The sequence below is a fragment of the Vanessa cardui genome, chromosome 23 (assembly GCF_905220365.1).
Source record: "Vanessa cardui chromosome 23, ilVanCard2.1, whole genome shotgun sequence".
In the NCBI taxonomy this organism is placed as follows: domain Eukaryota; kingdom Metazoa; phylum Arthropoda; class Insecta; order Lepidoptera; family Nymphalidae; genus Vanessa; species Vanessa cardui.
Window position 1 is genome coordinate 10860431 of NC_061145.1, and position 20659 is coordinate 10881089.

Genomic DNA, 20659 nt, shown 5'->3' on the forward strand with positions numbered 1-20659 from the left:
ACTAAGGTTCCAATAACTAGAGACGCCACTACAAACGGATAGACGTATCGAGAACCCAATCAAGCTTAAACAGATGATCGGTGCACTGGTTAAGCGGTGTCAGTTACAGGTTCAATTCTCCAGCTATTTGTTTGGTTTTGGTCCCACACAAACATTTGAGATAAAAAGTTATATCAGTTAAATTAGTATATCTATGTCTGATAATCATCAATAGCTCTATGTTTTTCATAATCTATATAACCTTGTGTTCATGTTGTTGTGAAAGTAAAGTAACAGCCTGTAAATTTCCCACTACTGGGATAAGACCTCGTCTTCCATTAAGGAGAGGGTTTGGAATATATTCCACCACGCTGTTCCAATGCGGGTTGGTGGAATGCACATGTGGCAGAATTTCGATGAAATTAGACACATGCAGGTTTCCTCACGATGTTTTCCTTCAGCGCCAATCTCGAGATGAATTATAAACACAAATTCAGCACATATATAAAGTGGTGCTTTCCTGGGTTTGAACCCGTAATCAACGGTTAAGATGCAAGCGTTTTAACCACCGGGCTATCTCAGCTCATTTTTTCGATTTGAATTTATGATTAAAAGGCAAATTACCGGCAAAGTTAAAAATTTCTGTGTCATTTTATTATAAAATATTTAACGTTAAGTATACTTGGCATAAGTCTCGATGAGAATATTTCGTGACATCGGTGAAGTTTCCTAAAGTTATCTCGCAAAATCAAATTTCAATCGGCCTCGGAATCAGGTTATGTCAGTCTTAGACGAAACTCCGCTGCCTACGAGTCTAGGCTGGTAATTCAGTTATAAGCGAAGCCTTATTGCGTTGAGACTCTGCGCTAGTTGAGTTACGGTACAGTATAACATTTTTGTTACGACTACTTTTAGGATTTTGTTTTAAAATTGTACATTTAATGAATATGAATATTATAAATGTGTAAGTAACTCTGTCTGTATATTTGTCACTGTTTCACGGTCAAGCCACTGATTTGAATTTGATTTCATTTGATATGAAGGAAACCTTAACTTCAAGAAAGGACATAGCCTACTTTTTTGCCTAACGCATGACAACCAAAACCCTAAACGCGGGCGAAAACTAGTTTTAATATAAAAAACATTATGAGGAACTTTTTTGCTCTTCAAATACAGAGCCGGAGAGGGGGATAGGAAGATTTAATTTCATTATAAAAGGTTCACTATCAGTAACTTATGTACATCAGATTAAGAGCTTGAAAGTTGATTTTATTCCCGTGTCCGCTGAACTTATAACCAATAGTCTGATCATCTGACAGCTGATCTTCTGGTCGTATTGGATTCCTATGTATTGGGTTGGAAGTATAGAGAGAATACAGATTGCATTTGTTGTTTAAACCCACTCTGCTACAGTACACAACGTGCACCATAATTAGATAGTCAGTAAATGGCCTAATTGACATAATTATAATAATTATTATTAGTATTACAAATAGTATTCCATTTGAAACCGAGTTTGATCATTATCCTGTGATTTCATTATCTATGTTTGTTTATAAATTGAGTTGTGTTTATAATTGAGCGGGATGTTTAGTTTATTTTGGTTTCCAGCAGAAACTATATCCAATACCTGCAGTAGTTTTCTTGTATAATTACGAAACGCTGCAAGTATCTTTACATAGTATAAAACAAAGTCGTTTACGTTGTCTGTCCCTATGTCTGTCTAGAACTTTAAAATTACACAACGGATTTTAAAGCAGTAATTTTTTTATTAGATAGAATAACTGTATAATACATGCACAATATATAAGAGAATGACTGAAAAACTGTGAACATTTTACGACATGGTCGCTAGTATACTGTATGTCAAATATATTTTTCTAAAATATTTCCAAGTTAATCTAAAATTTAATAAAGTTATAAAATAATTCATTCATATTTCTACACAGTGAAGGTATTCCATATACGAGTACATATAACATCCACACATACACCCGTATATAGTAACATATATATGTATATGTACGTAATAGCAATCAACATGTTTACTTAGGAAAAATAATTTGTTTACAAAAAGCTAATACGTCAGTAAATATCTTACGATCTGTTTACATTGTCTCGTGTAAACAACCTCGTAAAGTCGGTCAAGTGGGATCACTTCGCGAATTATGATTTTACGATTAATAAACTAACCTTCGTTTCGTATGTTTGTGTTTACATCGAAGCCTCCCATGATATTTTATGGGGGATGAAATGAAATGTATTCAAATGAGTTACAATGTATTTTTGTTTCTTTTAATAAGCGATTTTTATACGTATTTTTCATTGTCTATTACTGCAAGTATATAGCCGGGTCGATTTTGATGAAGTTTTAGTAGCGTATTTTTGTTTGTGGTAGCGATTAGAACCTATTACTGAGATAGGGATGTTAGTAAAGTGCTAATCTACGAATCTAACGATTAGAATTCTTAATATTACATAAAATTGCCCAATCATTACGATAAGTACTAAAAACCATGAAAAAATATGACAAATATAAATCAGAACGATATGAAACAGTACGATACTGTCTGGTACAATCCATAGTACATACATATATCTTTGTTTATATAGACTTATATTAGTAATATGTTAATATAGGCTACAACTTTATAAAATATAATACACACCTGGATTCGTATTAAACTAAGTCCTCTATTTCAAAAGCATTCGATATTCATATCAAAGGCATTCGAAATATAGAAATAAATATTCACGTTATTCAATAGAAAATAGTTTGCATATCGAGCTATGAATTTTTCAGCTTAGGCAACAGACATGTCTATCGATCGTTCTAATAATAGACGACGGCTAGGTCGGTAGGCTGCACTGCACGTTACAAGTTGTCTAGCAAATTCGTGACACTACGTACTTTAAAAATTTACCTACATATGTCGTCTATTCAAAAGAATTTCATGAAAGCAAAACTGATTCGAATCATACAACATCAGCCTGTAAATTTCCAACAGCTAGGAACATATTCCACCACGCTGTTCCAATGCTTGTTGGTGGAATACACATGTGGCAGAATTTCGATGAAATACACACGCAGGTTTCCTCCTGATGTTTTACTCCACTGTTAAGCACGTGATGAATTATAAACACAAATTAAGCACAAGAATATTTAGTTGTAATTCTCTGGGTTTGAACCCGCAATTATCGGTTAAGATGCACGCGTTCAAACCAATGGGTCATCTCGGTGAATCGTAATTAAAAGCAAAATAGTTTTGTTAATATAAATAACGTGCTTGTAAAATAAGTAAATGCACTACGTCTAGAGCAAAAACCATTGTATGTCACTCAAAAATACACGCTGGATATAAATGCAACTTTGAAATTTTATACATAAATTAACACGATACATAGTGACGAAAGGTTGACTTCTAACTCATTGCAACGAAGACCATTATTTATGGGGCTGTTCAATGTTTATGTCACCTTTATTTTATGTTGTCTTTAAGCACGTGAAAACACATTAGAGTTCGCCTAGAGGTGTGATTCTATAACAATTCACTTCGAATCTCACTCGTGAAATCTTCGACTTACGATGGTAATCTATTTTCATACTTGTTATTTTAATAATTAAAGTCAATGTCGCTTATCTGACATTCACACTCGTTCTCTGCGATGAGTTTCGAGGTTCTTATTGCTGAATAATCCTACTGATCTTTGATCAAACAATCGTTACGTTAGCAATGTTTCTACTATTACTTGTAAATCTATAGTTGAATATCTAGAGTCGAAATATACATAAACACTTACATACATAAATATACATTTCTGGTAATGTATGATTCATTTGTTGTTCAACTCCGAACGAGAATAGTAGCAAGTTGTGAAAACTTTGAAGGTTTGATTGTCGATTTGAGGCTCAGTAATCAAGACAAAGACAAGAAAGCTATATATATAATAATTATTAATAATATTTTGTATTTTATATATAGATTATTTTCGTTAGTAGTAAAGTAATACTTTACTTTACTATTTGTTTGGTTTTGGTCCCACGCAAACATTTGAGATACAGAGGTATATCAGTTAAATTGATAGTATATGTCTGACAGTCATCAATAGCTCCACGTTTTTCATCATCTATATAACCTTGTGTCAATTTTTTTGTGAACGTAAAATAAAGTAACAGTCTGTAAATTACCCACTTTTGGGCTAAGGCCTCCTCTTCCATTAAGGAGAGGGTTTGAAACATAATCCACCACGCTGTTCCAATACGGGTTGGTGGAATGCACCTGTGACAGAATTACGGTGAAATTAGATACATGTAGGTTTCCTCACGATGTTCTCATTCACCGCTGAGCACGAGATGAATTATAAACACAAATTAAGCACATATATGTATAGTGGTGCTTGCCTGGGTTTGAACCCGAAATCATCGATTAAGATGCACGAGTTCTTAGTTAGAACACGTGCATCTTAATCGAAGAAGAGGTAAAGTTGGAGAAGGCTAACGTGTCACAAGACTATTAGATAAAAATATTGGGAATATAAATGGGTAAGATATTACCTTTATTAATAATATAAATGTGAAAGTAACTCTGTTTGTCTGTCACTTTTTCACGACCAAACCGCCGAACTGAATTTGATGAAATTTGATATGTAGCAAACTTGAAGTTCAAGAAAGGACATAGGGTATTTTTTGCCGAACACGCGACAACCAACCCATAAAACTTAGCGAAGCCGCGGGCAAATACTAATACTGAATACAATTATTTGGATATGTTAAGTGTTAACGATGAAGGCTTAATAACGACCGCGCATTAGATTTATGTGTGACGATAAATACAAGAACATTATCGTTCCACGGAAGTCAGTATTTGTTTTATAGTACAACAACAACAACAGCCTGTAAATTCCCACTGCTGGGCTAAAGGCCTCCTCTCCCTTTGAGGAGAAGGTTTGGAACATATTCCACCACGCTGTTCCAATGCGGGTTGGTGGAATACACATGTGGCAGAATTTCTATGAAATTTGTCACATGCAGGTTTCCTCACGATGTTTTCCTTCACTACTGAGCACGAGATGAATTATAAAGACAAAATTAAGCACATGAATCAGCGGTGCTTGCCTGGGTTTGAACCCGCAATCATCGGTTAAGATGCACGCGTTCTTACCACTGGGCCATCTCGACTCACGGGCCATCTCGACTCACATTTATAGTACGAGTAATATTAATGAGACAACATGAAGAAAAACTTGTACGACATGAAATGACTTCAAGTTATCTATCATTTAGCACCTTTTGTAGGTATTTCGTATTGTTTAAAACAAAGGACGAGAGACATTCTTAAGAATTCCGAAGTGGCGTTAAGCGTCTCCAAGACAAAGGTTCAAAACTTGGGGTAATTACAGTTAGACTAACTGTTGGAAAGTTAATAAGTCTACGTTTGGGAAAGCGTTACCGGGTTGTAGAATTATACGAATTGTAAATTACTGATTACTCGCACTGAGGTGAGCGGGTACTCTCGTTTGTACATTTACAATCCGTTTCAAATATATTTCTCAATTACGTATTAATAACCTTCATAAACAATACGATCAGAAGACTGAACAATAATAGCTATTTAAAATTTTATCAAGCTCTAGTTTCTTGACGCGTGCTACGTCGTAGCAACATCACGTAGCGTGAGCGACGTCGTAGCCACATCACGTAGCCCTATCAACTCCCTATGTTTACGTTGTTTAGATTTGTTATAAAAGAGTAGTTTAAAACGTCGTAAAATAAAGAATCGATATTATTTAATTTATTATTTTAAAAGTTAAGCGTTCAGAAAATTTTAAAAGTTTATTTCTTTACGGCTAAAAGTTGGTTAAGAGCTTTAAAAAAATGATCCCTGAAATTGAAATTACTGTAAAAGGATTCTCGAGGAGTTAATTAAAAAAGGCGAAGTCCCGAGCGAGAGTCTTCGCGAATTTAACTCCCGAGCATTTTTTATTGAATTTAATAAAATAAGCCCGGTCTTGTCGGTCGCGTTTAAGAAAAATGGAGTGGAATTATGAATTGGTGTTTAGGAATTTATCTTAACCTATTTCCCGATGAATATTTCTTATGTTCTTATTGGAGATAAGACGAATTAATTACGTGATCCGAGTTCGTGGATCTGATTGGGTCTTTAGCGTGCTGTTTATTTTTTCTAGACTACTATTGTCCACTGCGCTATAACTCATGTACGTACAAATGTATAACAAATTGAGATATACAGTGAAGAACAATAACAAACAATTGCTTAATACGACATTTCATAAAGGATATGTCAAATAAAATATGTTGGGTTCATATCACGTCGTGCGGTGACGCGATATTGATACAGGCTGTGTCCACATTTGTATATAAATACCGCTACGTGACTGGAATGTATACTATAATAAAACGTGTACATAGAGCCTTATATATACGAGGAAACTGTAACGTTTTTGTCAAGACTGATTATAAGAGATACTTCTCAATTTGGTAAGTGAATAAGCATCCTATTGACAGTCTAAAACATGTATCATTAATGCTACGTCCACACATGCTTTGGACATCATACCTTTACACATATAGAAACATATTTTTTAATTTGGTAAACTGCCACCTTATGTGACATTGGCATTGAAATATCACATAGCCCTTACATAGTCACCAACTTCGGCAACTGAAATGTCATGTTCTTTGTGTACACTTAAAGGGGGAACACAATAATACTAAGTATTTCTGTTTCGGTTAATTTTAATGTGATAACTATGTTGTAGAAACGAACATAGTAGAAGCCTATTCAATCTTGCCCTGAAGTTACCCAGATTGCATTGCTCAGATACAGAATATTCTTTTAAAATAATATTAAATTACAAACAATATATTACGACCTCCTTTCTGCGCTAGACTAACAAAATATAACATTTTAATATGAGCACGACAGGAAATGCGTTTTATTCCGATATAACAATAGTATTATATGTTGATGCCAGTCGTTAGTTATGTTATATAAATGACAAGCAAGTTCGTGAACAACACGCTTTGTATGGCTTCATTCAATTACAAGGTTTCGAAATAATTACGTTTTATGTTCTAATAAGAATGATCAAACTTATACACATATGTATATGTAATTTAAATATGTTATTCATTACTATGAAAACAAATAGCTATACCATAGGATATACAGATAGGAAGTGTTCCGGGTTTGTAATGTTATAATCCGTTTTTTTTAAGTTTACAACACCCACGGGCTCACCGCTGTCCATGGATTTTTATTACATTTTACTTGATATTGATAAATTAGCAGATCTGCGCTGGACTTCGAGCTAGTTACCTTCTTGGTAGACATTTGAGGTATAATCACATTTATATGTTGGTCGAACCAGCCATTTTTAGATACAAACAGCAATACTTTATTGTGTTCGAGTTTAAAGGGCGAGTGAACATCTGTTATTACAAGCACATGAGACATATTATCCAAGTCGCCAATGTTGGAAGCGTATTGGCGATATTGGAAATGAAGAATATTGCTTGGTGACCAATTACAGCCGACGCATTTTTCATTATCCTAAACTATGTACTAATCTATATTAATATTATAAATGAGAAAGAAACGCTGTCTATCTGTCTCTGTCGCTCTTTCATTGCCGAACCAATGCAGCCTAACACATGACAACCAACACCATAGAGGCAAGCGAAGCTGTGTTTTATTAAGAAGTATTAACTCGATATATTTTTAAAAATCAGGGGAGGTAAACAATTTTACCAATACTAAACAAAGCGAGTTTAAGAGTACCAACATATACTACTAACATGCATTACGATAATACGAAACTGCAAACCACATTCTATCCAAATGTTTTTATGTACGAGTGTATTGGTTATTTGTAAGAATCGTTTCGATTAGCGTTTCGTATAAAGCACATTCATGTCGATCGTATATATTTATTTCATTAAGCGCGGCACAGCTGGAAGTTATTTTCTTTCTTGCGACGATCGCGTTCAATCGAGTTAACCGACTGTCCGGAAGATGGATTTGTGTTAATTGAAACTGAACGTCGAACGGGAAACGACTTCGAATTAAAAAAAACCGTCTGTGGTCGAAGTTTTTTGAGTTGGATTGATTGAGATTCCGCGATACGGCTTAAATTGATTGCGCGTTCCTGTTTCTGAGTTGAAATACAGAACTAGCCGTTACCCGTCTGCTTCGCTCGACAGACGACAAAATAATGTCTTGATTATTGAATAAATAAATAAAATATGTCAAACATATTTTCTACAATAATGTCAGGACAGCTGACATGGTTCCGAGATTGCAATAGGTAAATCACAATCGATGATTCTGAGTTCAAACCCGGTGCAAGCATTACAGTATTCATGTGCTTAGTTTGTAATTATTTACACTATAACTCGTGTTCAGCGGTGAAAGAAAAAACCATAAGGATACTCCTATACCTGCACACGGTAGATAAGAATCTGCCAAATTTATCTACCAACCCCATTCAATACCGCATGGTATTCAAAAAGTGAGACATTTTACGAAGACGATAAATTATAATTCGTTTTGTTATTACAAAATTCAGACCAATTTTTATATTTTTATATCTAATATCAAAGATATTTAGTTTTTGTATATCTATAAAATTCTACTGGCTCCAGACGTAACTGTGGCGTAGATATCCTGTTTAGCAATAGTGTTAATATAACTTATATATAAATAATAAGGATACGATATCAGTGGAAAAAAGTATTATTATTTCCTTTCTTCAGCGTTTGACAACAGCACGTGTGTTGTTTATGATGAACGTAATGTACCGAGTACTACCCGCTGGTTAATGTCTATTGATTTGGGCATTGCAATAGTTTAGTTTTACTTCGCCGACATGATTTATATTTGTCGATATAAAAAATCAACAAATTTCAGCCGAAAGCCGAATAATATTTCAAATGATAATCAAGATCAATTCAAAAAATCTTAATCAAAATATACTTAATTCAAGGATGCTTTTGCAAGTACTTTTGAATCGTAATTTTAAAAAGTTTATTAAGTAAAGCTACCACCGGTTCGTAATGTAGATCCTATCGATACAGTTCTTCGCAACTATTGAGTTTTTTCCCAGTGTTCCTTGCACTTACTGTGCAGTTGAACTATGCAAAGTATGCAAGTAAGTAATTGATTTAAATGTGTAGTGAATGCATATTATAGAAGAAAAAGACCGAGATTTTTCTGCCTGATGTATGTATGTGTACCTGCGTGACGTCTGGACGAATCTAGAAGTTAATAGGAAAGATAACTGACACTGGATGAAACATGCTAGGAATCCAAGAACACAGGTCCAAGTTTAATCAGACACTATTTAGTTCAATCGTGTTAAATTGTGCATCTCATATTATCAAATAATGTCACATTAATAACTTCGAACCAAATACGTCAAGGTCAGCGTAGTAAGTTACAAGCCTATAGCCTAGCCTATTCTATACATAATCTTTTGTTTGTATTTAATACTGTATTACTTTTCGTTACGTATAATAGATATTTTCATGATTATCTCTACTTATAAAATGATAAAACTTATTTAAAAGCAATAAGAAATTCCAATTGGTTGTATACACGAACGTAAAAAATGTCATTTCATTTAAAAGACTTTAGGTCTTACAAACTGACTTGTTTTCAAAACAACCTGCGATTAGTCTATCTTACTGTTTATGGGTTATAACGATGTTTTTTTAAATCGAAATTTACTTTTCCTTCGAACGAATAAATGTTAACAAAAATATAGATTACAAATATATTTCGGTCAAAGCGAGAAACCTTTTCCGATATTTTTTTATGGTTTAAATTTATGCTTCCACATGGGTCCGAATAAACTGAAATTTTCGAACCGTATAACATGTCGCGCGCACCATTTGCTAAGTTACGAATTATTTTATACCGGCCATTTGTATTGGTCGGTAAAAACCAAGATGGCTCAGTGGTTAGGACGCGGGAATCTTAACTAATATTGTGGGTTTTTACCAATTAATTTTATGTGTTTAATTTGTGGTCATATAATAAATACTGCATGTATTCTTTGACTATCACATGTTGATAATCAACCGACAATGCATTAGCCCTGTGGGTCCCTCGGCTCAAAACTAAGACATATATTAATGTACATTATTTGTGTTATAAAAACTAAATGATGCGTTCACAATAGCATAGCAAAAAAATACATTTTAATTCTATTTTGATACCTCAGATGGGGTAACTATGTATTTGGTAGGCTGTTGGACAAGTGATGGTATTCCTCACGAATGTCTAGCAGTATAAGATATTAAATATTATTGCGACTATGCTTCACCAATTCGGAACTAAGATGTTATAACTCTTGTGTCTGTTACATTGATATACTCACCTTTCAAAGAATACAACAATACTAAGTACTGCTGATTTGCGGTGGATTAAAAATAGGTGGTACCCATCAAGATGGTTTGCCCAAAAGTCCTACCAAGTAAGATATATTACTAATTTACACAAAGCACCTTCAACTCGCTTTTGCCTTATGTATTGTGTTGTTGCACGCTATATACAAAGTCAGGGTAGAAAAAGAAATAACAAGTTGAATATAAGCCCTGCTAAGGCGGCCTTATCGCTCAGTGATCGCTTTCAGGCTATTTCTTTGAGATCAGGAAATCGATAAAATTGGGCACAGATCGTCACAATTACTTTATATACGACAAAACTTACACAAATATATAAATGCAAATGTACATATATATTTTTTTACTTTTGTTTTATTTTCTTTAATATAATCTAATCGGTATACAATAAACTATTTTCAGTTTTTGCGAAAATCAATATCTAAGACTCCAGATCAACTTATTGTTTATATTTACCATAAAGTTACTTCAAGCTAGAAGTTATTATTTACTATTTGCCGCCCGCGGTTTCTGTTAAGGCATAAAAATGTAGCCTGTGTATAAATGTAGCGTACCTTGGAGTTCAAGCTTGATTCATACCAAATATCAAATTCACTTTAGTGTTTGGTTTGTTTTAGTTCGCAAAAGAGAAACAGACAGACAAACAATTACTGTCGCATTTATAATATTAATATATATTTGTATATGTTCATATTAAGAAAGTGGTACAAATAGGTGTTCACCTATTTCTATCAAGAAACGAGGCATCCTTGTATTTAAGATAGATAAAAACACGCCTCTATCGAAGCCTGAAACAGGCCGACAATAAAGACAATTAATGAATAAATTTATAAATTTGTAATTGACACTACAATATTTAAGTATTTATATATGTTGGCAAAACGTTTCACTGTTAAGAAACCTTTTTAACAATTATATAACAAAAAAGTAATGTGTCTACGAAGCCGTATATATCGCTTGGAGTATCGCAGCCACGCGATATGGAAAGTAGTTTATATGTAGGCAACGAGGAAAAAGAATTTGTTTCATGTGATATATAGCTATGTTGATACAGCCAGAGTTATGTTTATGAAATTGGTAGACGAATGAGGAAACGAGCCAACAATCACCATCGCCCGTAGACCGTAACAAAAGTTTGTAAATTTCCCACTGCTGGGCTAAGGCCTCCCCTCCCTTTGAGGAAACGATTTTGAACATATTATAATGCGGGTTGGTGGAATATACATGTGGTAGAAATTCTATGAAATTAGACACATGCAGGTTTGCTCACGATGTTTTCTTTGACCATCGAATACGAGATGAATTATAAACACAAATACTTACTTGCCCTTCAAAGTGCACCGCTAGACTAAAAAATGTACTACAGGTTTGCGCTTACCTAGATAGGCTAGCAGAATATTCAACCTAATTAATCTGTATTACGTTAACTCGTGAGTTCATATGGTCGGTTTTCTATACCGCTGATAACACGTATGCAAGTCATAATGATCGAGTGAGCAGTTATCGTGACATAAACATACTGCATTTATAATATTATTTAGAAAAACATTGGTGATTTTGTTTACATAATTTGAAAGGACTCTATTCCGCTGTTTATATGACTTGTACATCTTTACTTGGTGGTAGGGCTCTGTGAAAGCCCGTCTGGGTAGGTACCACCCACTCATCAGTTATTCTACCGCCAAATAACAGTACTCAGTATTGTTATGTTCCGGTGTGAAGGGAGAGTGGAGGGGCAAGGGACATAACATCTTAGTTCCCAAGGTTGGTGGCACATTGACGATATAAGGAATATTTAATATTTCTTACAGCGTCATTGTCTATGCGATGGTGACCACTTACCATCAGGTGGCCGATATGCTCGTCCGCCAACTTATACCATAAAAAAAAACATGAAATATCTCCGAACGCGAACCGAATATCGATTTTAGTTGTTACAATAAAAACATTGATTTGCGACTCGGTCACCGTCCTCGGGAAATGGAGTTATTCGATTAGATAACCGAGACAGGCGATTCGCTTCCTATTCTGTGTAGGAATGGAATCTGGCCGTATCTTCACAAATGGAATTTAAGGTTCCAGGAAGAAACGAAAGTATTTTTTTTTATTACAATTTTATTTCGGATTTATAGCTTGTTTTCAAAGAAGATATAATGCAATGAAGGTATAAATATCTGATGCGCTGTTATTCATATGTATTATATGTTTATTACCCAAACATATATAGCTCATCGTGTATGATAATATTCGTAATTTACATGTGATGTTGAAACGAATTTCAGTGCTATAATCTTAAATTTATTTGTAATATATTTATTCTATTATCAGTTGAACTATGGTAGACACTTACGTGTCTCGGAGTAGGTCAGACACAGGAATTCAGATTACGAACGAAAGCAACAAAAAGAACACGCGAATTTGACTTTCGAACGTTTAGAACTGAAACATAAAACACTAAATATCTTTTATTTAGAGCTCTTAAAAATAGGCTCGAACCGTGACGTCACACGATTGAATTGAATATAATCTTCCAATAACTTGGCATGTAATACTACTAAAGATAGCTAAGCTTGAAACTCAGTAGGTATTCTTTCTCAATGCGAAGTCAAATATGGGTATATACATTAGTGTATAAGGCAAATTATATCATTCAGCTTTGGAAGCCGAAGTAACAAATCCTTGCCGCAATGTTTTTAATGAAGTTACGAAACTATTTTATTTAATATTTTCACTTCTTGATGTGTAGATTTTATGTACATACTGATCAAATTATATTTTTGTGAAAATTAGTAAATTCTTTTTGTATTAATATATTGTTTAGTAAATTTTAGCTGCCAGTTTGAAAGCCTAGAATAAACGAAATAATAATTGTATCCTGATATTTGATACAACGAATACGTACATTTTTAAACCTACCTTACCTACCTAACCTTTTTTGTCATTAGACAATACAAACCGCTATGTCAGGGACATTTAAAATCAGTAATATTTTCGAAAATATTCTTTTAAACTAATTGTAGAAGGTCATATCAAGCTATATTAAATGCACAGTGTACGAGTATTTAAGGTAACTTAATTGGATAAGGAATAATTCTGTATTGCTTTGTAATTTTAAAGATATTAGCCTACATAGGGGCAGATGCAGTAAGCAACTTAGTTTTATACTATGTAATGATAAAAATACGAAGACATTTTACTTTCATAAACATAAATCATGAAACTAATTTAAAGATTCTTAAACACTCCACTCATTCGTAGTGCGCGTAAACTTCATAAAAATAATAACGAAATAACACTTGAACGTTTTAATTAGATCTGAAACACTCCACTTTATTGCCGCCATATTGTTTATACTCGATTGAAATTCAATTCAATTTTACCATTTATTGTTTAGCAATAAATCGCTTTAATTATTGTGCCTCGGGGCTCGTGTATTAGATTATTTTGTAGAACTCAAATGAACTCAATCCAATTATATTGAAAGCGTATTTGTTTATTAAAACATTAGAACTATACTTTTCGATATTTAAAATTATAAACCATTTTTGCTTTTAAAATAAATTTGAATGTTTTTCTCCTGTTATAGAGTTAGTTTTTTTTAATAGTTGGGCGGGCTAACTTGTAAAATAAGAATTAGGGGTGTTGTAAGAAAAAATAAATAGTTCCTATATAAATAATGCTCGACTAACTTTGGGAACTACGACGTTATGTTCCTTGTGCCTGAAGTTACACTGGCTTACCTTTCTAATTACACAACCGTACTAAGTATTGATGTTTCGCTGAATGATTGGCGGTAAAGCCCTACCACCAAGTAAATAATGTCAGTAAGTCACATAGTAATAATGAATGATTATAATTTAAGTACAGATACTCAAGAAAGTAACCGATCCAAAATACAAGAACTTATATTTATTTGTTTCTTGAATATTATTAAAGTAAAAAAAGGAAGAAAAAAGTATTGAACACAGCCTAGATAGGTATGAAATAAAATTCCCCTGTTTATGTATATAGTATAGGTATGTATACAGCACACATGATCATTAAACTATATTGCATTTCTTTTATATACCTCAAGTACTTGTGGGGGGCAGAGTGGATTAATCCATGTCCGTCTGAAAGCAAATCGCTGTACTCCTTTTAGCCATCTATCTGTCCTCCTCTAATACAATACAAGTGACAAAGAAAGGATTTATATAATGGTCACTCTCGCGCTATAAACGTTAAGAAAGATTTGTGACGGTTTCTATTAAAGGATCTTTCTTAGATTTAGGTTCTTTATAATGAGATTTTTTTTGTTTAGAGGCCTGTTTGTGTCTGAGCCGATATAGCCCAGTGGTTAGAATACGCGCATCTTAATGATTTTGGGTTTAAAACTAGACAAGTATCAGAGAATTTTAATGCGCTTATCAATCACCGTATCCACTAACCCGTTTTGGCGTAGCATGGTGGAATATGCTCCAAACCTTCTCCTCAAAAGGAAGAGGAGGCCTTAGCCCAGCAGTGGTAAATTTACAGGCTGTTGTAAATGTAATGATGTAATGTTGTGTATAGCCTTATTGTAGGGTCTACTTCTTTGATTGTTTTTTATCTAAGTATAATTTATGGACACCGTCTCGCTTCGTAGAGGCGTAGAGAAATGTTATGTAGGCGCTGTATTTATTTGCTCACAGACTATCAAACGTAGCGTAAAATTATTGTACTGTAAGTTATTACCAGTAGGTTCCGATACAAAATGGTAATTTATTGCTGTAATCTGATATTCAAAGTAACTACAGACACAAAATGACTTTAATATACAGTTGGCAGCGTATTGGCAAAGTGAGGAAAGGAAACTTACAAAATTTATTTTTCTGTCTTTACTAGTAATATTAATTGAAAACATTGCTAAGCTCTTAAGGGCAAACACCCTGATGTCCAAAAGTCAATAGACATTTGTTTTTGCGTCAATAACGCAGATATGCTAATAGATGCTGATAGACGTTGGCGCTGTAAGAAATGTTAAGAAATCTTTACAAACCAATGCGCCACCAATCTTGGGCCCAAGTTCCCAGATAAAGATGTTATGTGCCTTGGAAAACTGTACTTTTAAAATTGGAACACAGCAATACTAAGTAGGCGTATGGTGTAATGACGTCATCAATGAATTATTATTGTATTTTTCGTTTTATAAAACCGGCCCAAGTTTGTAAATATTGTAAATACGTAAAGCTGTTATTCTGCAATCTGGACATTACATTTCATTAGTACATTTGAGTCAATTTTATGTTCTATCAAACTATGCGAGTGAGTGAAGTACAGTATTATATATTCTACATAGTTGGATCTATATTGGCCACTTTGGCCGAAATCGGTCCGAAACCAATTCAAAAGAAATGAATTTATTTGTCACGATGAAAATAACTTCAACCGAGCTGAAAGAACTGGAACAAGTTATTCCACACAAATGTATCCAACATTTTTCTATCTTTATTTAAAGAAGCGTTGTTCGTGAGAAAAAAATTAAATTACCCTACATCTAGCTTATATATCGCTCGGAAACCTACACATCTAGAATCTGGCTTGATGCCAGTGTCTAAATTATTAACTACCGTCACAAGCGTAGTTCTGGCTGACTGGCGTATTTATTGTTGGGAATCCGGGCGCATACGTCAGAGGACGCTGGTTCGATTCTTGCTCATGATATTTGAACATTACATAATTTCCTTACAACTTACATTTGATTTAGTATCTGCATGTATTGCTGTCAAATCTCACTGCTGGACTGGACCTCCTTTTCTTTTGAAAAAGTATTGGAGCTTAGCCCATGTCGCTCTAATTATGATTGGTGGATAATCTAATTAAAGTAATCTAATACGATTTGTTCATTTAATGGGAATTGTTTCAGAGAAATCCTTTGAATAATAAATAACAAGCCTCCTGTATACTTTACGGTATAATTGACTTATTTGTCAAATATCATTAAAACCTGTATAATTGTTCGAGCGTAAATGATTTGTAACTAATTACGTGAACTTTGGCTTTTAAAACATTTCCATGACATTAGACTGCGGACAGACAATCGAGACATTGTTTTTTAGTGTTGCGACTTTTCTGTATGTGCTGGAGCTTGTAAGAAAATGCTTATTAACCGACTATATAAAATAGGTAGGTTATCTTATTCGTTACCAGATTTCGATTTTTTTTTTAATTTCGGAGAGTATTTTTCCTGATTGCTCCAATATAATTTTGAAGATATCTATTTACATAAGCTACTTTCTCAGAATATTGCTAAAAATTCATTTTTGTTCGAAAGATATATATTATTCTCATCTCTTTCTTTTGGAGATTATGTTACAAAGCTACTCTAAAATTAAGTACATGAAATTCCAGCGTTGTTTCGGTAAACAGTCACGTGACGTAACCACTGAACCATCGCGGCTCACAACACTCTATTCATAAAATAAAGCTGACATTTGACAAAAGAGCGAAATCTTAAGCAAAGGCCGAGTCATCATTGTTGTTTCACTTAAAACTGTGAAGAAAGGAAACACAATAATATCCCATATAAAGAACGAAAACATCATACTAACTATTGTTGTAGTTTAATTCGCGTGTGCTGTGAACCATTTCTTGTGAAGAGAATTTGTTAAGTAATTTATTTTATACTAGGGTATGATTGTCACGTCAATAGCTCAGGTTTAAATTGGATAAAACTGTGAAGTATTGTAGGTGGTATTGCTTCTTGTGTAATAAAAATATTTAAGACATCCGGTTTTGATTGATTTTTCAGATTTTTTATTTATGGATGATGTTTTATTTCTAAATAAGAGTAATACTTTAATAATTAAATTAATTTTTATTAATTAAATAAATTTGTTTACTGATAGGATTTTGTGTTTTTGGTTGCCAAATTCGTCAATATTCTACCATGATGCAGCTTACTCCATACATATCTTAGTTCTCGCGGTTGGCGTCGAGTTGACGATGTAATGCTTAATATTTCCTACAATCTCAATAACTATATATATCTTTGGTCTATCTATAGTCAGATGATAAGTATATCTTTTTTTAACAGACCAATACTTCTTAAACCTACAAAAGATATCGTAATAATTGCATATATGTATATATCGTAGTATAGTAAACATAAAAATTGTTACGTAAAATTATAATTTTAGAAACGCAAACATTTGTTTTATTTTATTCGAATTTATTAAAAGTAATTCTGGCTAGCGTCGAGCAATTATAATTCTTACTTGAACAGAATAAAGGTCACAATCCCTTACATGTAATAGTGTAACGGTTCCAAGGCTCGCTAACCCTTCTGGCGTGGTGCCAAATAGGCTATGCAGGTTACAGCGAACGAGTTCAGGCTACAAGTTAAATGGACCATAGTTCATTATTTAACCAGCTATTACGTGGGATTAATGTGACTGAAACATTTTATTGTTACGAAAATATTATAATATTTATTACAGATAATATAAAAAATATATGAATAAATACGATTCCATTTTTAAAATTGTAATAAAACCGTTTGCTCTGACCGCCAGCGTTCGATATTTCATGTATAATATTAAGCCATCTTCTCATTATGATTTTTTAACGATTAACTAAACAATCGCTCGTTAATCTTTTAAGTGAGACCATCAGTGTATATCGTTTATTAAATAAAATTGAGTAATCGTTTTTTATTAGTTTTTCTTATCAGATCTAACTTGGTGTATATGGACAAAACTATTCGCGGATCTATACAGCGTTAATATATGATTGTTAATGTTCTGAGACAATACGTATAACTTTTGACGCACAGTTCATACTAGTTGTGTTATTTAGATATATAAAATCAAGGTTATTATTAGTAATAGTAATTTACAACAGAAACTATAACCAATGGGTTTTACGAGCTTTTGTACGAAGAGTGTTGACCAACGGCATCCGTCAGGATCATTTGAGTAAATATGAAAGAAATCTGGTCGCCAGTTGGAAAATAATCATAGTGGTCAGTTATAGGAGAGGACGATTATGAAGTTCATTTTTATTTAATATTAGAACCTTGTCTCACTTAATGTGCTTTAAATAAGAATATTATTAATTCATGCCTTTAAACTATACAATGGCCGTACTTAAGGCCAAATTAAGTTGAAACCATGGTTTATTAAAACAGCTTAAATTGTCTTTATGTTCGATGGTAATAATTGAATTTTAAGCCGATTATTAAAGACAAATAATATCATAGTTTTAATGCAGATATTACGCATTAATCTGCTTTACAAAACAGTAGCGGAAAATGAACGCAATACAACTTGAAATACATAACGTAATTTATAATGAAAATGTATGGGAAAACCGCAGTGTAATTTTAATATCGAAACGGTTCGTATAAAGTTTAATTTCCTAAATTGAATGTGAAAATTTCGAGTCGAAATTACACTCGCACTATTGCGTCCAACACAACTGAGAATGACGCAGTGTTAATATTAAAAATTACCGAAAATATTCCTGAACTAAGATCAGTTCGAAGGAAAAAACTATAAGTAATATCATTTTCACTTACCTATGAAATTCATCTTGAAGTTTTCACTTTCTTCAATAAATTGACTACAACCCTAATCCTAACAGATCGCCATAACAAAGCTTCTATATAAAAAATATCTTTTTTTTTGTTTCTGAATTTGAGCACCAAATTTTTTTTTTATTTCTATAGAGAATACATGATACGTATCGTTAACTAGTACTAGGAGAGCAGAAAGAAGTAGGAGTAAACGAGAAATTACATTGTGAACACGAGACGACCTTCCGTCGCGGATGGCGGTAGGCCAATGCTTCTGATACCCGTATGCGTCCCTATTTATGCCATGCAGTGCGGGGCGCACGCTCACAGACGCAAGCGTACTTACACCCCTCACTCACACTCGCGCGCTTAAGTGGGTGCAAAGGGAAATGGAGGAGCTATTGTCAATCTGTAATGGGGAAGGAAAAGTTGGTTCCCGTCAATTTGTGTCTATAATGATTGTAATTGTCGATATCGCTTTGTACGAGAAATATTCTTGATGCAAAATCTCTCGGGCGTTTATGAAATCCTGGTACTTTATCTATGTTTTATCTCGCATAATGAAAAAGGTAATTTCAGGAGATAAAAAAGATCCTTTTTAAAACCATTCGATCGCCAATACAATGATTCTGATAAATAAAAGAGTAAGTAAGTAAGAAAAATTGGCTGTATATTTCATTCCCCCTTAACGCACACATAGGCGTTGGTCGACCGTTTTGCGCATGTTGACGTAAGAACAAAGGGGTCGCCGACAGGGGGGCGTGGCCTCGTGCGTGTGTGAGTGTGTTAAATCTTTTATAGGTCGATGCATTAAGTAATTTACTATTATACCTTGCATTTGACAGAAACATACGCGTTTTGTGGTTCAAATTAACTCAGTTAAAAACTAGCTCCTTTCTTTTAAAGAAATAAAACAAGTACGGTTATTTAATTAATGAATGCCTTACTTTTCTTTTTTCGTATAACATTCAAGATATACAAAACATTGACTACTATTAAAAACTTATTAAAATAATTCAAGTGCAATTGCATTTATTACGTATATAAATAAAAAACTGCCTTCTAATGTTTGTAATGTTTTTAAAAACAGTTTGATTTATAATAGTTTGATTTGAAACAAAACTTAATTATTTAAAACTAGTCAATTAATCGTTATTTTCACTGATAAAATATTTTATGACTAATAAAAACCAATGCTATAGCTTTGGAACAGATATTTGTACTGTTTTATTTAAAATAAATATCGCGAATGTTAAAGTTAGGAATTATTTTGTGATAGACATTATTTTTAGTCGAATTACGTACATAATGCAACTCTGTGCTTTGAATCGTTTCAAAGAAATCCTTCTGAAACGGTTTCAAAGGCTGACCACGTCTGTTGGGAATGTTGTAATTTTACGAAAACAGCATCAAAGATATTTAATACAAATATATTTGTGATATTTTACTGTCCACATGTTTTACCTTCTCGAAAAGGCAGGAGGCCTCACCCTATCAGTACGACATTTAGAGATTTTATTTCCTTGTATGTGAACTAGCCGAATATAAGTTATTTTTTAACATTTATGTCTGTATATTTATTCAAGATCAATGTTTTTATCTAGTACATATGTCTGTTAAACATAAGTTGCACATACATTTATTAATCTTTAAATTATAATTGTTCCCAACTCGAGTGAGTCAGTGTAATTACAGGCACAAGGCCCATATCTTGGCTCTCA

At 33.4% G+C, this 20659-nt stretch overlaps 1 protein-coding gene across 4 annotated transcripts in view; it reads right to left on the reverse strand.

Moving 5' to 3' along the window:
* The window catches only part of LOC124539657 (complexin), a 327849-nt gene that overhangs the window by 29253 nt on the left and 277937 nt on the right, over positions 1-20659 (reverse strand). The window contains exon 1 of one of the 4 annotated variants that reach the window (XM_047116962.1): positions 18942-19205. The exons of the other annotated variants lie outside the window; for them this stretch is intronic. Coding sequence (XP_046972918.1) covers positions 18942-18954 — 13 coding nt within the window. The 5' untranslated portion in view covers positions 18955-19205. Of the gene's footprint in view, positions 1-18941; positions 19206-20659 lie in introns of those variants that run through there. 4 annotated transcript variants of the gene reach the window in all.